Source organism: Falco rusticolus, chromosome 17 (assembly GCF_015220075.1).
Source record: "Falco rusticolus isolate bFalRus1 chromosome 17, bFalRus1.pri, whole genome shotgun sequence".
Lineage (NCBI taxonomy): Eukaryota > Metazoa > Chordata > Aves > Falconiformes > Falconidae > Falco > Falco rusticolus.
This window is the reverse complement of record NC_051203.1, coordinates 2,937,789-2,954,225: the sequence shown is the minus strand read 5'-3', so window position 1 is coordinate 2,954,225 and position 16,437 is coordinate 2,937,789. Positions and strand designations below refer to the sequence as shown.

The following is a 16,437-nucleotide window of genomic DNA, read 5'->3' as shown; positions in this document are numbered from 1 at the left end:
CTCGACGCCTTTTTATCAGCAAACCGAGCCGTGCTGCTGGCGAGGGAGGGATGCAGGATGCTGAGCACCTCGGCGTTGGGCTGGCCCGTGGTCCAGCAGTGCCCATGCTGCTGAATCCCCCCGCCCGATGTGGGAGGCTCCGGGCTGAATGCAGAGAAACCCCCCAAAAAATAATATTTATTTGCTCTAGCACACGCCACGCTGCTCCCCGGCTGCCATCCTGCCCTCTGTGCCTGGGGGCACAGCCCCTGTACCCAGCCACTTGCCTGCCCCGGTGCCAGTCCTGCCCGTCCTGCCTGCTGTGTTTTAAGGGCTTGGCGGGGTGATTCAAGCAAAAAAAATGGCAAAAATAGGTGCTAAGGTGGGAGAGAACCCGTTATCGTCAGTGCTCACGGGGTGGGATTGCTCCCAGGCTGCAGCCGCTGGCATCGCCATGGTACCGTGGGCGCATCCTGCCCTTCCCGGCGGATGGCGAAGGTGGCAGCGCCGGTGCCGATACTGTCCTCCCTTGCCTCCTGCGGGCAGGATTCGGTCCCAGCTCTCCGGGCAGCATCAGGCCTTCCAGTCCCCGCGGGGGGGCTGACGGGATGAGGAACCCCCCCAGCCGGGCGACGCCTGCAATGGAGAGCGTGCCCTCAGCACCCTTGGGAGGGCACAGTGGGTGGCCCCAGCCTGGACGCCCCCCCCCCAGCCCCGGTGCCAGGCATCCCTGAACGGCGTCGGGGCAAGCGGAAAAGCACCGGCACCGGCTGCGCAGCCCAACCCTCCCCAAACCTCTGGATTCCCCCCAAACTCTCGGGGGGCTCCCGGAACCCGGGGGGCTTCCACCCCGGCTCAGCCATCCCCACGCATTCCTGAACTGGCTGTTGCTTAATGCTGATTTTTCATGCAAAAAATTACATAAATAGCGAATCCCACAGCACCGTGCACAGCTAGCCAGCGACCCACACAGCCCCCCACGCACCCCCGTGGGCTGACCCACCCAGGTGTCCTCCGCCTCCACCAGCAGCTCCTGCTCCGACTCCTGCAGCTCCTCGGCCGGGTCGTAGCTGTACATGGGCAGCAGCCGGTGGCGCAGCCGGTCAAACCTGGCAGGGGGACGGCGGCTGAGCGGTGACCGGTGCGTGTCCCCCTGACCCCCCAGCCCCACACCCCCACGCTCACCTCCGCTTCTTCTGGACGTACATCACCTGCAGGGAAAGGTGTAAGCAGGTACAGGGCTCGGGGCAATGCTTTGGTGCCCCCCCCAGCCCTCCCCAGCCCCCACTCACCATGGCCAGGAGGGCACCGAGGAGGGTGACGAGGAGGAAGGGTCCCAGGACGTAGCCCACCAGTGAGTCGCCTGCTGCGCCCGGGGCTGTGGGGGCTGTGGTGTTGCTCATGGCCCAGAGCCGGCTCCTGCCTGCATGGGGACGCGGGTGGCCACCCCCACCGGCTGGGATGTCTGCGAACCCACAACCGCCCCAGTAATAACCAACTATCCCGGTACTAACCTGCTGCCCCAGTAATAACCAACTATCCCGGTAATAACCCACCACTCTGATAATAACCAACTCCCCTGGCAATAACCCACCGCCCCGGCAATAACCACCCAGTAACAGCCCCCAGGGCCAGGCAGTGACCGTGACCGTGGGGGGCCGGTACCCACAACCCAGCCAGGACACGGGCGCCCCCAGGATGCGGCTGAGGGGTGCCCAGCGCCCCCACAGCCCCACGTGGGGGCGGTCACCCCACGGCCCCCTGCAGAGCTGGGCTCAGGGGGGCTCGGCCTCCAAAGCAGGAGGAATGGGGGGGGGGGGACACGGGGGGGGGAACGGGACAGGGGCCAAGTAGGGCGGGTGCTGGCAGCACCCTCAGCCCAGGCTCTGCCCCCCCCCGACCCCCACGCAGGACACGTCCCACGCCACAGCCCCCCCTCCCCCCCCCCGCGCCTAATTTCGGCCATGCACTGGGTGCCCCTCTCCCCCCCCCCGCAACCCCTGCACCCCCCCTGCACCCCATCCCCCATCGCACCCCCTGCACCCCCCCCCTCCCCGCATCCCCCATCGCACCCCCGCCCACCCGCGCATCCTCGCGCACGACCCCGCCCCGCCCCACCTGCGCGCGCCGCGCACCGCCCGCCCCCGGAACCCGCGCGGCGCGTGACGGGCGGGGCGGGGCTTCGGGCGGGGCGGGGCTTCGGGCGGGGCTTGGGGGCGGGGCGGTGGCAGTGCGGGGCCGACAGGGGGCAGCAGAGACCGGGCGGGGCGGGGGGCGGGGGAAGGGGAGAAAAGAAATGCGAAAGGGGAAAGAAAAAGGCAAAGAAAGCAAGGGAAAACCGGAAAAATTAAAAACAGGGGAAGGGAAGAAGGAGAAAAAGGGGAAAAAAAGGAGGGAAGGAAGGGACGGGGGGGCTCCAGGAGGGGGGAGGGCGAGCGGGTGGACAGCTGGCGGGTGGGGCAGGGTCGCACAGCTGGCGGGGTGGGGGTGGGGGGCACATCTGGGGCGTGGAAGGGTGAAACGACAACCCGACGGGTGGATGGACGGCGGGGGGCACAGCAGGGTGGGGAGGTGCATCCCTGCTCCGTTAGGGGAGCGGGGGACAGGGGACAGATGGATGGAGGGACAGAGGGATGGATGGAGGGATGGACAGAGGGACACAATGATGGAGGGACAGAAGGACAGAGGGAGGGATGGACAGAGGGAGGGATGGACGGACAGAAGGACAGATAATGGAGGGACGCAGGGACAGATGGATGGATGGACAGAGGGACAGATGAATAGATGGATGGAGGAACAGAGGGAGGGATGGACAGAAGGATGGACAGAGGAACAGAGGAAGGGACAGAGGGACAGACAGACAAATGGCCAGAAGATGGATGGACAAAGGGATGGACGGACAAGAGAGAGGGAGGGATGGACAGAGAGACAGAGGGAGGAATGGACAGAGGGAGGGATGGACGGACAGATAATGGAGGGACGGAGGGACAGAGGGATGGATGGACGGAGGGACAGAGGGATGGATGGACGGAGGGACAGAGGGATGGATGGACAGAGGAACAGATGAATAGATGGACAGAGGAACAGATGAATAGATGGACAGAGGAACAGATGAATAGATGGACAGAGGAACAGATGAATAGATGGACAGAGGAACAGAGGGAGGGACGGAGGGACAGAGGGACAGAGACATGCACAGGGTGAGCCCACAGACCGCGAGGGCCCGGGTCCCAGTGGGCGCAGGCACACAGGCTGGCAGGGCTGGGTCACCCGCAGCGGGGGCTGCCGGGGGTCCCCTCCCTGGCGGTGCCATCACGCTGCCGGTGGGGGCAGCCCCGGTGGGGCCCCGGGGTGATGGCAGCGGCCCAGCCCTGATCCCGGCGCAGGGTAATCCGCTTTGCCCACGTGGGGACCAGATGGCCCCGCTAAGTGGGTCAGATGGGAGCGGGGGACACCGGGGAGCAAGGAGCCCCATTTTGCTTCCCCATAGCTAAAATAAATAATAATTAAGTGAAATGAGGTGGAAGAGAGGAGCCTGGAAATGGTGGAGGTGGGGGGACACAGCCCCCCGTGCCTGGGCTGGTGGCAGGATGGGGCTGGGTGCCACCGCAAAGCACCAAGAACATCCTGCACCAACGCAGCAGCGCGGGAAAGCAGCTCCCCACTCTGCATCCCGCTGGATGAACCTGCCCATGGCAAAAACCAGTGAGAGGCCAACCAGCTGCACAGCCAGAGTCCTCCTCCTCCTGCCTGCACCTCCTGCCTGCACCCCCTGCCAGGTTAATTTTGCCTCCCAGTCCCTGCACCAGTGCCGGGCCAGGGCTTGGGGACCTGCTGATGGGGATGCAGGAGTGGAGATACCCTTGGCCAGGCACGGTGTGGAGTGGGGGACGCCGGAGCCCCTCGCAGAGGGTGGGTAGGGGTCAGGGTGGCTTGTTCCCATATTGGGGGATCCCCCAGCCCCACAAAGGGCACCAGCTGTCCTGAGAGCACCTGATGCCTACTGTTCCCAGCATCTCGTTGTCCCCAGTGGTCCCACTGGCCCCATTGATACTCCCTGCCCCACACAGCCTTCCCAAACCAGCCCCAGCCCCCCGCCCCGTTCCCCTAACCCATCCTCATGCATCATCTCCATCCCAATGCCCATCTCACCATGGGAGCCAGGGCTTTGGTAGCACCAGGGGAGGCAGATCCTGGGGGTCAGCACCGATGAGATGGTTCTAGGGGGACCCCACACCCTGCACAGGACATCACCCCTGCGTGAGCAGCAGCAGCTCTCCTCGCAGCCCATCCTCATCCCCTCCTCCATGCCCAAAGGGGCCAGGAGCTGGGCAAAGCGGGGGAGCCCATCCACACCGCATGGACCCCCCACTCTGCCGCTGCCCACCTCTTCCCAGCACGGTGCTGCTGTGCGGCAGCTGAAAATAAATCCAGGAATTTCTCGGAAAGTTCCTTGGAGAGAGCGAGCGGGGGCCAGCAGGAGCGTGCAGCCAGCTCAGCCTGGCCAGAGGGCACACGGGGTCCTGGGGGAAGCAGCATGACTGGGGGGTCACCAAGCCCCTCCGTGTGGCCAGAGACAGCCCTGGACCCTTGCAGTATCCCCAAATCCCAGGGGACTATCTCTTCCCCATCCACCGCTACCCACGTGGATGGGGAAAGAAGGAGGTGAGGCTGGGGCAGCACAGGGGCTGCGCATCCCTGCGGAAACCTCTGTGACTTACCCCAGGGTAGGGGAAGGATGCTGGGGGGGTTGAGAGCAGCATCGCCGCTCATCCTGGCACCTTCACGACCGAGCTGGGAGGGGGTCAGCTAGGGGGGCAAATTTTAAGCAGGTGCTGAGAGCTAGAATAGTTACACGGGGTATTTCTGCTCCAAAACCTGCCGTGAGGAGACATCAGCCCCCTCTTCCCTACTGCTCGGCCCCCCAGCAGATAATTGGGGACAGCTTTGCTGAGCCGCTAAGCTCCCGTTTAAGCAGCTAAACACAAGTGGCCGGATTTCCAGCCACTGCATCCCTCCAGCTGCTCACCCAGCCAGAAACACCAGGGTGGGGGGAAGCACCGTCACCCATCCACGGGGGCACAGCCCGCTCCCGGCTCTGCCTTACCGCTCACCGGCCAAGGTGTTAACTCCACCGTCAGCAAAGATTAACTTCGTCCTTGGCTCTGCGCCACGGCTGCGAACACGAGGGCGTCGGGCACAAGCCGGTGTGTTTTCCCCCGCTGCGATAACACGCTGTGGGGAGCCCCGCTGCATTCAGATCCCAACGGGAATTTCCAAAGGGTGGTGGCACGGGATGGGATCTCCAAACCAGGACGCATTCCACGTCGCAGATAAAACACGAGAGCTCCCGTGACCGGATTTACAGCCTCGCTGCTGTGATCGGGTGCGCAGTACTGGATCCTGCCCGGCATCTTGTTTTGCATCCCAAAAGGGGGAGAAACCCCCACCCCGGCTGAGCGAGGGCCAGGCCACAGCCCCAGGAGCTGGTTCACTCTCCCCCAGACTCAAGGCAAATCTGCTGCCCTGGGGCATCAGCAGAGCCTGGCCCCCCCAAGCTGGAGAGGAATGGGGGGCGTTTGGGGGAAGGGACAGCTCTGGGGGCCACGCAAGGCACCCATGGGACGGGTGCTGCCCCCAGCACACCCAGCTCTCCCTCACCAGGCATGGCATGGGGCAGAGGGACCCGGCAGCTCTTACCGGAGCACGCGGAGGCCAAGGAAGGTGCTGAGCAGCCCCATCCCACTGGTGGTGAGGACAGGGGGACCCACTGAAGGCAGCCTGCGGCGGTGCAGAGCACCCTGTGCGCTCCCCCAGCACACCCCGGCACCGATCCTGCATCCCCTGCGATGGGCTCTGAGCACCTCCCAGTGCTCACCCTTCCCAGGCAGGCAGGGGGGACACCAAACCTCCAAAGGGCTTGGGACACCCCCAGCCTGACCACGGGTCTGGGGGCAGCGGTCAGACTTGGGCAGAGCATTTGTGCGCGCACACGCAGAGCACAGACCCAGCCGGCATCTCTGCCCATGTTTCTCAACACCTCCAGCCCTCGCTGACCCCCTCGCCGGAGCGGCGACCCACACCATGCTCTGCCGAAGGCTGTCGGTGCTCTGGGTGCTGGTGGCACCCAGCCCCTCCCCCAGCAAGTGGCTATTTCCACGTGAAGGGCTCTCCATAAGGACTCTGCGAGTCAGGACCACTTCTGCTCCACGAGGCTCTCGGGACCAGAAACATCTGATGATACTACGCCGTGCCTTAAAATTCACCCTGGTTTTATGGCAGGATGCTCTCCCCACTCAGACCAGCCCATCTCAGCATCAGGCTGTGGGTGACATCCCTCCAAATTTTCTTTTCCAGACTGTGAATATCCCGAGACACTTCAGGAAGGGCTTTCTCCTCTGGTGACACTATTGCCCAATCTCCAAGATCACGTACATGGTAACAAGTGCCGGGAAGAAGAGAGACCACGCAGCAAGCAGAGCCATGTGTGAAATACTGGCGTGTTTATTGGTTGGCACTAGATTACAGCCTACACTCTTGTCAAACTTGCATCCACGATTTTTTTTTTTTTTTTTTTTTTTAAATCTTTTAAAGACAGTGATGACCTCCCCCTCGCACACAACTCCAACAGAGGAAACACCTTGAGAAAGGAACCAGACCGCCAGCTGCTGTACATCAGCGCAGCTTCATACCGTCTCAACATCTGGCTCAAAACACACCGAGACTCATGGCAGAAGAGGGACAGGGGGTTGTGATGATACCAGAGCTGAGCGAGGAGTGGATAGTGAGCCCTCCGTTTTTTCTGGAAACACTATGGATGAGAATGTCAAAATTATGTAGGTATACGCTATACCTGCCAGCCAAGACTAAGCAGGAGCAAGAGAGCACCTGCATTATTCACAGGCTCGAACTAAGATCTGAGCCTCAAAGAAAACAAAACGTGTTTTCTACTGAACGCATTTGACTTTGAACAAATGTGTTGTAAGTAAGAACAAGTCCCAGTCAGTAAGAAAAAGCATCAGCTGAAATGCTAGATTTCCAAAGTGCCCTTGCAGTTGTAAAGTGTTTTTGCAAACCATTTTAACTTAATATATCATAAAAAACCCCACATGTTAAATTTACCAGAAGATTAGAAACACAAAGCACTGGAGCGAGGAACAGAAGTCCGCAGCCAGAAAAATAAACCAAACCAGACTATGGGAACTGCAAGTCCAAAACCATCTAGAACTCACAGGGAACCGACTATTATATTACTTCTGATTCACTGAAAATCACTGAAAACCTCAGGCTTCTTTTAATTCTAATAAATTAGCAAGTTTGTTCTCTACACCAGTTTTCCCCCTCCAAACTCACTGACGTTTCCGTGGGAAAGCCGGGCAGCAGCAGGAGACATCCCAACCAACACCACAGGTCACACAGGAGCAGGAACCCCGGGGAAATCACTCGCCACGCTCTGCTGCTGCCACTGTGCCCCCCCACCCCAGGCCTGCATGCTTCAAGGACTTGGAAATCTGCAAGGATTAAAAAAACCCAAACGTTTTCCATAGGGATCGCCCACACTGGTGGTATCGAAGTCTTACCCTTGGTCGTGAAGGAGGTTCGAATGCACCAGTTCAGAGGCGAAGAGAAGAGACGGTCAAAGCCCCACAGCTTTGATCTCGGAGGTATCTCGGTTTGGTAAGGAATGGAGCAGCCTAAGGCAGATACGCTCATACCCACGGGCATCCAGCTCGGGCCCTTGGCGGGGTGACGTACCCTGGGCAACAGGCTCCGATGGGGGCTGGGATCCTGCTCTCCCAGCTCAGGGGTGCTGCCAGGGGGTCTCAGGTACAGAGAGTTCAGGAAAAGACTGAGCAGAAAATGCAAAGCAATCGTTCCAGATCTTCTGATTTAATAAATATAAAATAGGACATACAGGAAGTTCAGCAAACACTCTTGGACCTCCCAAGGTTAATTTCTGAGGCAATTCTAGAGCCAATTTCTCAAGTATAACTTCAAAATTCTCACTTTCCCACCAAAAAGAAAAAAAAAAAAAAGAGGAAAAAACCCCCAAAAACACAACCCTATCGACTAGCACCAAAAAAGATTTTATAAATCTCCTAAATACATCTTCAATCCAGTTAAGTGTTCTTCTTCATCCATCTACACCTCTCTCAATTATGTACAGACCTCATGACACTACACCCAGTAAAACACTGCACGTATCTACACACCACCTTCCACCACTGAAGCCGAGAGTCCTCTCTAACTGTATTAAATTTATTCTAACACTGAGAAAAGCGAGGATCATAGATATAGATAGATATATATATGTATGTTATAGTCTCTAACACGGAGACAAGACGAGAGAGCACACCAGAAGCAAGGTCACCTGCATCCCCAGGCTGATGCAGCCACTAGATGATGCTATCTTATTAAACAGGAGGAACAGAACCAGGAGGGGAAACGGAGTCATTTAAAAGCAGGACCAGAGCAGTCGGTGAGTTATACAAAGCTGCTGATTATCTTTATAAGATAAAAGCTCTTCACACCAACAAGCGTCTGCAACAACTTCATTTCTTGGTGCAAGTTTGGCTAAAGAGATTGACGGATTTTCACCTTTTCCCGAGAACCAGCCACAGCTTCCACTCTGCAAAAGCTGAATATTCAAACCTTTCACAAACTCCCAGATCACCCATTTCACTGGATGCTCTGCACAGCTACGAACATTGTATCTGGCTGTCTGAAAAGCACAAAGCACATCAATTTGGGATAAAACTGCGTTTCTGAGTACAAGCAAGAAAAGCTGAAGTTGTTATAATTGGGAGGGGCAAACATTTGATCTATGCAGCTTCAAATATTTGGTGGTGAACGCGTTTTCTGCATGGAAATGCTGAGGCAGAGGCCCAAAGTCCGTTGCTAGATCTGGGAAGGGAACTGAGGATTCCTGACATTCCCTACCCACATTTTTAGCCACTGAATACTTTGTGTCTGCACTAGGGAAAAAAAGCAACACTAGCAGATTCCGATGATCCCTTTCAATTTTTCAGTTTATAGAGTTTGCTTTAAGGCACGTTCAAGACCACGCTGAATTAAAACTGCCTTCTCGTTGCTCAACAGAAATCGGGGAAGCACACACAACGCCCAGCTATCGAGGAAAAAAAGCTGATGTGAATGTTTAAATTGCAGTTCCTTTCCAGCCCCCAAACCAGAGCTCTTACCTTCCTCCACAGCAGCGAGACTGAAGGCCATCATCAGAGGAAATACAGCAGTTTTTTGGGGTGGAGGAGCTCTGAAGTACACCCCAGGTAAGGCTCTGCTCCCTCCCACTGGCACAGCTGTCACACAACACACTTGCCTTGCTAAGCTGGGACCAAACTGACTAGGAAGGAACCACCTCCCCAGGATGGATGAAAAAGGAAACAAATCCCAAAGGATGTATTTTAAAAAGATGCAGAGACAGCGCATGCATTCACCTGCCCGTGCCACCTTCCTATGGCAAAGCGAGGCAGACGACATGATCCGAGGAGAGCCCTGGCTGGGCTCCCTTTACCTGTTCATCCCATAATTCCTTAAAGCGTAACGTGCACAGAACTCAGTTAAATCACAGCAGGTTTACCATCAAGAACCAACGGCCACTCCCAAATGTTGCCTGAACCCTTCTGTACCGAACATGAGCAAGGGAAGGGGGGAAGAAGTAGCAAGACTCCAAGCAGCCAGATAGACCCTCCCCATCGGATCCATGCAGCAGCATAAACCAACTCGTTAGGAAGCGCCCCTGCGTTAAAGCCCGTATTTTTAGCTTCTTTATTCGGTTTTAATTACAGTTACTGGCTAATGGAGTTTATCAGTAATACCAGCCTACGAGTTCAGCTCTGTTTAACAGCATTAAACACACACAAGTGAGCCGAGCATCAGCAACTTCTGAGTTCTCTTTTTGCTACAGGTGATGCAACTGCCCTACACTCACTGAACCGCCCCATCCCGGCACCCTCTCTTTGACAGACTCATCTCAAGAAATTTCAGCTGTAAAACCACACAGGGGCTACACATCTTGTTCTGAGAGTTCAAAACCAGGAGCAAGCAGTAGCTACCCTATCTCGTCCTCACAGCACAGCAGCCGGTGAGAAAGCCTGTTGTCACATCCTGCACCCTCTCAGCTGTCACTGCCTCAGTCCTGACGAGTTTTTTGCAGTTCAAAGGCTAACACACTTTCCATTTGAAAAAAACATCTCATTCTCAGTTTGCAAAGTAGCCATTAACTCAAAGGAACGTTTTACCAAATGATATACTTGGAGAGGCAGTTGCCTTGTCAAACCTAGAGAGGCTAACGCCAACCACTCATACTTGTAAGGAGTCACTGCGGTTCTGAGCAAGGGTGCTGAGCAGCTCCGACGAACCCTAAGAGAGCACAACACAGCAAGGAGAAACACTGGGCAAAGATAAAGGATGTACAAGCCTCCCCTGGCTTTGCAACAATACCGAGCTTCTCTATCGCCAATCAACTACTGTCTAGAATTAAACAACCCATCTTTGTGAAGAAATCAAAAGACATCTTTGTGAAGCGACCAAAAGTACTTTAACAGCACTGAATGGCAAATTTCAGGAAGAATGGGGAAAACAAAAAAAACACGCAACCTTTCACTCTTCTCTAAGCATCTCCCAGGAAAAGGTGTCCCCTCCCCGGCAGCGTCACACCACAGCTCTCATAGCCAGGCCACCAGCATGCACAGCCGTTAAATACTGGGGGGAACCCTCACCAAACAGAAAATAGTATTTTTAACCCAAAAAAAGGCTCTGCCTTTTGAAACGTGTCCTTGGAAAGCCTCAGCACAAGCACAAGCCAAATTTGAAACCCCCAAACCATCTTAACAGTAACCACTTCAAGACAAAGGCGCTGTACGTTTTCCGCTGCGCACGATTTGCAAGCTGACGTGAACCACCGCATCCAAACCCCTGCTCCCCCATACCAAAACCTTATTTGAGAGAGACCTCCTCCAGCACAACGTGTCTGATTTCAGCTGCGCTAAATTTAATTACACTTGGCACTCTTCTGCAGAGGGACGTCCACCTGCCTCTTGAGCTTTACGCATCGTTTAAGACCATCAGAAAGGTAGGGGATCTGACAAATCCTGCTGGAAGGATCAAGAAGCAGTTGCTGGAGACAGTGGTACCCCGAGGGCATCCTTTTTTTTCCTGCTCCCATGCTGGTGTCAACAAATGCCAGTATACCCACCACCTAGCATTGGCTTAAACCACCAGCTAACATTCTCCTGCCGCAGCCAGTAATCCAAGCTGGTCTGTCAAACGCTTCCAGTGACATGAGATCCAGATTTTTCTAAGTATGTTGAGGTTTAAAAAATCATCACGCTAAGCGTCGTCATCTAAGTGCTGAAAGCACTTCTCCCATTAAGGTCTCAACTACGTTTGAAAATCCAGATGGCCGGATGCAACTCCACGATACGAGGATTTCTAATTTTGACACCACCAGAGGAAGTGAATCAATGTTTAAGAGTGGGAACTGCTCAGAGAACCTCCCTGCGCCGAGCAGCAGGTCTCCCTCTTCCTCCATCACTCATCTCGCAACCCTGAGCTGACACTTAGGTGCAGAGAGAAATCTAGTAGGCGAGTGTTTCAAGGGCCAGTAATTTCCCCCTCCTCTTCCTCGCCGAAGGCAGGTTTGCTTCTTGTTGTAGCAAGAGTGAGGCGTCCTTACACCGGGAGTACACACATGAAAAGCAGCAAGGGAAAAAGTACTCATATTAGCAAAATTACTCCACCCCTAAGAAGTGGCGGAGGACACTGGAAGCTTTTCATGAGACCCCAGAGTTCAGAGGTGTGCCAAAAGGTAATTCGTTAGCAGCAGCTCCTCTCGAGCAGCGCCAGAAGATAATTAACGTTAGCCCCTCGCGAGGTGTGCCAAAAGGTAATTAATGGTAGCCCCTCAGACGGCGGCTGCGCATCATCCACACGCCATTTGGCATTCATCCCAAACCGGATTTCAGAGAACCGAAGACAAGCGTCTGAAACCTGCAACTTGAGGGGGTCTGGACAAATCCGCGGCGAACTCGCGGGCCGTCCCCACGGAGCGCTGGCCTTCCTCTTCTTTTGACCTACGCACACACCCGCGCCGAGCCAGACCAAAGCCACGCTGAAAGCCAAGCGAAGAACGTTATTCAACGGGAAGCCGAGACACACCGCAACGCTCGCGTTAAGGGGTCACGAGACACTACATCAGCTGAGGTAAGAATCCCGCTCTCTCGATATAGCACCAGTTTTAGCAAACGCCGCAAGCCCGAGTCTAATCCTACAGGATTTTGGAGCGGTTGGTCACGCCAGCAGCCCTAAGCCGTTTAATCAAGCAGGCACTCGGCTGTACTGCGAAACCCCCGTCCTCACAACTCTTTTTGTCGCTAATAAAGGTAGTTTGATTGTCGGTCCCAAACCAATTTAATATCATTTTGGATCAAATGGCTGAAACTGCTAGGGCATGCAGCTGTAACTAGAGAAGAACCTCAGATGCTGAGGAAGAGGGGAATTTGTGTGGTGCAGGGAGAGATTCAGGTAGCACAGGACTAAGACCTGTTTTAAAATCCACATCTGTCGAATAAAAGCTATTTCTACCCAGGAGCTATTTCCAGTTAAAAAAGGCATAATATCAGCCCCTCCCTGTTACTGTGTTAACAGCATCAATTCATGCCACATTAAAACACTTTCTTGGCACAATTTATTTTTCTGACCCAAACAAATAAGCCATTAGCAAGTCATTAACAATATTCTACCCTAAATCGTCAGTTTAACAGCCCTGTAAAAACAATTTTAGTTGAAAAACAGAAGTGTGCATGCTGTTGATATTAAAACTGCAGTTACTCTTTCAGGAGTACCAGCTGTTTTGTTGCAAAGCGTTTTCAACATCCTAATCTGTACAGTAAAGACAAAAAAAAAAAAAAATCTCAATTGAAGGCAGTAGATGGCTGTTAGGTGCCACTCACGGCTCGGTAACAGCAGGCTGTCTGAATTTCTTGTACACTTCCAGATACAATATTCAAGCCCTTTTTCAAGAGTTTGGTTCAGGCCGCTCAGCAAAGAGTAAGAAAGTATTGTACATTCGTCTCTAAGTTGAAGTGAACTGAACTGGTGTAATTTAGGCTTGATTCCAGCTGCTGGGTTTCAAGCTACTTCTTGAATAATGCCTCTCGGCTTTTTCCTTATGCGTGGTTTTTCACGTTAGCGATCACTGGCACTGCTTTTGGCCTTGCTACTCCACACTGATGAAAGCAAGGAGAACAAGTAAAGGAACAGAATAGGATCTTAAAATGAACAGCTTCTTGCCAAACCAGCAAGGATACCATTCCCCCTTGTCCCAGGCTCCATGGATATTTCTATCAGATTTTTCATATTGTAAGTGCTTCTCGGGAAGAGAGAAAATTCTGGAACAGTGAGTATTTATTAGAATATTTTTTGTTAAATAAAGAGGGGGGGAAAAATGGGAGAAAAAAAAAAAAAAAAAAGAGTACTGCAGATTTAATTTCACATCTTGGCTATGCTCTGACAACGGAGAAGTTACTGAACTCAGCAACTCCTTCTTGTCCCAAGCCAGGGATTAATTAATGCCCCTCCCAAAACTTGTACCTGTCCCAACCCACCCCCGACCCTTCCCATTTTATTTCCCAACTAGACAACACTGTTGGCAAATCAAGACAGCATGAAACTTACATCAACAACAAAAGAAAAAGCCAAAAAAAAAAAAAAAAAAAAAAAAAAGGTGAAGTGTGCCAATGCATCAGGGGAACTATCCTATTAAAGGGTGTACTCCTCCAACTCGCAATTCTGCTGGGAGTCAGCTGTACCTTTCACAGAGGGAGAGTTTAAACATTTTGAGCATGCTCCATGGTGCAATTGTAAGTGCTGCAGAACCACAGGACCAGAGATTGAACACCCGAATTTCTCCCCCAGGACTTCTTTTCAGGGACACACATGGTTATCCAACCGAGGGTTCGTGCAGTAACACTCAGTAAGCACAATCCGATGCTTTAGCACAAATTACACGTATCCAGTTCAGCACAGTATAAGGCATGTGGACAAGAAGAGACATCAGCAGAACGCAGCAGGATCAGCAGAACAGCATTGGTGATCGACGCTCCACTTGGTCAGACTTTGACCCCACTTCAAATCCCTGATTCCTACCACAGACAATTAAATTCAGTTTCTAGCGTAGCGTTTCTGAGGCTATTTATTTTTGGCCAAGTGTTAAAAGACCAACTCCTTTTTGTTTCATTTTCATGTAAATGCAGAAACACTGGCGGAAGCTGTAGGAGAAGCAACGGAGCAGCAGGGATGTCCGCAGGTGATCAAAACTCTGCCCTCATCTTCAAGTGTCACTGCACTAAATCGGGAGATATATAGGGAGTAAACTGGCCCAGCCACTTGCACTGTCACAGAACGTGTATTTTTTTTTAAAAAAAACAGAACAAAAGGCAAACAGATTAATTATGAACCCTTGTTTTCAGAAGCAGACCAGGATTAAAAAAAATTCCCGCAAAATTAAAATGTTAGATTCTCCATCTAAAAAAAGTTTATACATATGCGCTGAAAGTGACCACCACACAGGTCTGAACAGCACCTTACAGTACAGACTAAGACTTAAAGAGCTGATCTCACATTTGAAGTCTTTTAATTAAAAAAAAAAAAGTGGCTATGGCTGGGATGACACAAACGGGACACTTCAGAACACAAGGCAGAGGCGAAACGGGCAGCCTCGCTCGCCAGGCCATGGAAGCGGTGTAAGGGGAAAGGGGCACTTCATGCACAAAATGTATTTTACAAAATACATATCCAAAAAAGCAAAAAAAAAAAGCCAACAAAAAAAAAAAATCCCACCTTGCACTAAATTGCAGCACTCTTTAACACTTGCTCTGCCACAGGCTGCTGCCCATGCCTTGTTTGATAGAGGAGGCATGTGAAAAAGGGGAGGGGGGAGGGAAATCCACGTTTCAGTCTAGTTTTCAAAATTTCTCTCGTAGGGACGTCTTCAGTCATCTGATGTCAGACACAGAGCTCTCAGAGTACGTTGTGGTCATGACGGGAGTGCCGTTGTTTGCCAAACAACCTTGCCTCAAGGTTTCAAAATACGAGGCCTGCACTGGTTTATGATACTGCAGAACTTTTATGGCATCTTCTATCTTAAACCATTCCCTTTTCCTTCCTGTGGGTAAAGAGAAAAAACAGTAGACCCAGCAAAACGATGGCATCCTTTCTACGTGTAAACTTTACTGTTGATTAGCTCTCAATCATTATCACGTGCACAAACGCTGCAAGAATAATTTCACTGTGTAGAAAACATCAGTTCAGAAGACACTGGAAAATCTTCTCCCAGGATTTTCTGATCTCCAGGACTACCTAGTCCAAACACCGCACTAATGGCTCCTCTATCCCCGTAACAGCTATTTGTTCAGGGCATTACATCCACTGTCCAAACAAACCAATTTTGCATTTCCTTATTTAAAAAAAAACAACCAAAGAATCAACACACAAACACATTTCTTTTGCTATTTCTGCAATTTCTATTCAAGTCAGATACCAACCACCACCCAATCCCTATCGATTTGCAAGTGAACCTTAATTTTTGGTGGACAGAACTAATTTCTTACTCTTTCCATAATAATTATTCCATATACAGCCTGACGAAAGCCAAGTTACAGGTGCTACGGCACTACTGACAAACGTCGCGTGGAACAATAGGTTCATTTTCATTTGGGAATCTGATTTAAATGCAAAGATTTCGAAAGATAGCGGCGAATGATTAATCCACACTGCCCTATCTTCTTGTCTTAGAAAGGACAGCTCTTCATGCTCTTTACTTAATAACTTAAAGTGCAAGAATTAAATACAAAATTGCTGTGGAGGCAGCTGTACAGCTGAATTGACTTACCTTGGGCCACAGAGGTTACAAAAGCATCAGTTTAACCACAATTTTTTTTCCCCAAGCACCCAAAGGACACACCACTGCAACTTTTCCGAACCACTCTCACAAAGATTCTGGCTCCCAGAGGGATGCTCAGCTGACTTGTTTTTTCTGCATCCAACCAGTTCACGCTAGCAAACACAAAGAGCTTACCAATATTGACAGAGTCCTCCCAGTCTTCCAACACTTCTGTGACGATAAGTACGTAAACATATGTCCTGTGTTTCCTGTCCCGATTCTAGAAGGCAAAGGGAACAGAGTAAAAGCAAAGCTACCAAGGGAAAAACAAGGCAAGTGGGCACGTGGCGACTGCAAGCGGCAAGCTGCCTCACTATCATGCCACGGTACCTTACATCTAGTTCCCCTCACGTTTAGTAAAAATTGCTGTGTTTTAAATGAGAGGTCTGAAAGTATTATTTACTGCAGCCAAAAAGTCTAGTGCCTAAACTGTAAGGCAGTATCTGGTGGACAGGTATGTGTATAAATCAGTTCCTCAGCTGGGGGGGGGGGGGGGA

General features: G+C 52.5%; 2 protein-coding genes across 6 annotated transcripts in view; both read right to left on the bottom strand.

Annotated features, from left to right (window-relative positions):
• Positions 1-149: 149 nt before the first annotated feature.
• On the bottom strand, positions 150-3,305 carry SMIM29 (small integral membrane protein 29). 4 transcript variants are annotated; one of them, XM_037410805.1, is made up of 5 exons: positions 3,194-3,305; positions 1,272-1,444; positions 1,165-1,190; positions 983-1,088; positions 150-615 (listed from the first exon to the last, which is right to left on the bottom strand). In XM_037410805.1, the coding sequence occupies exons 2-5, from the start codon at positions 1,380-1,382 to the stop codon at positions 553-555; spliced, it is 306 nt and encodes a 101-aa protein (XP_037266702.1). In that variant the 5' UTR covers positions 1,383-1,444; positions 3,194-3,305; the 3' UTR covers positions 150-552. The 4 variants fall into 4 exon arrangements, with proteins under 4 accessions (XP_037266702.1, XP_037266701.1, XP_037266700.1 ...); XM_037410804.1 differs by lacking the exon at positions 3,194-3,305 and adding an exon at positions 2,098-2,137; XM_037410803.1 differs by lacking the exon at positions 3,194-3,305 and adding an exon at positions 2,062-2,089.
• A 3,158-nt stretch (positions 3,306-6,463) lies between these two features.
• The window catches only part of NUDT3 (nudix hydrolase 3), a 32,791-nt gene continuing 22,817 nt past the window's right edge, over positions 6,464-16,437 (bottom strand). The window contains exons 4-6 of one of the 2 annotated variants that reach the window (XR_005107843.1): positions 16,076-16,160; positions 14,839-15,163; positions 6,464-14,390 (exon numbers count right to left, since the gene is read on the bottom strand). Coding sequence is in view for 1 of the 2 variants with exons in the window: in XM_037410140.1 (XP_037266037.1) it covers positions 14,994-15,163; positions 16,076-16,160 (255 nt within the window). In the remaining variant the exon portion in view is untranslated. Of the gene's footprint in view, positions 15,164-16,075; positions 16,161-16,437 lie in introns of both variants that reach the window. The other variant, XM_037410140.1, reaches the window with a different exon arrangement.

Coding starts and splice junctions, on each gene's coding strand:
- SMIM29 (XM_037410805.1), bottom strand. CDS start 1,382: ATGAGCAACACCACAGCCCCCACAGCCCCGGGCGCAGCAGGCGACTCA. Junction 1,089..1,164: donor TACGTCCAGAAGAAGCGGAG/GTGAGCGTGGGG, acceptor TCCCCCTGCCAG/GTTTGACCGGCTGCGCCACC. Junction 616..982: donor TGGAGGCGGAGGACACCTGG/GTGGGTCAGCCC, acceptor TCTCCATTGCAG/GCGTCGCCCGGCTGGGGGGG.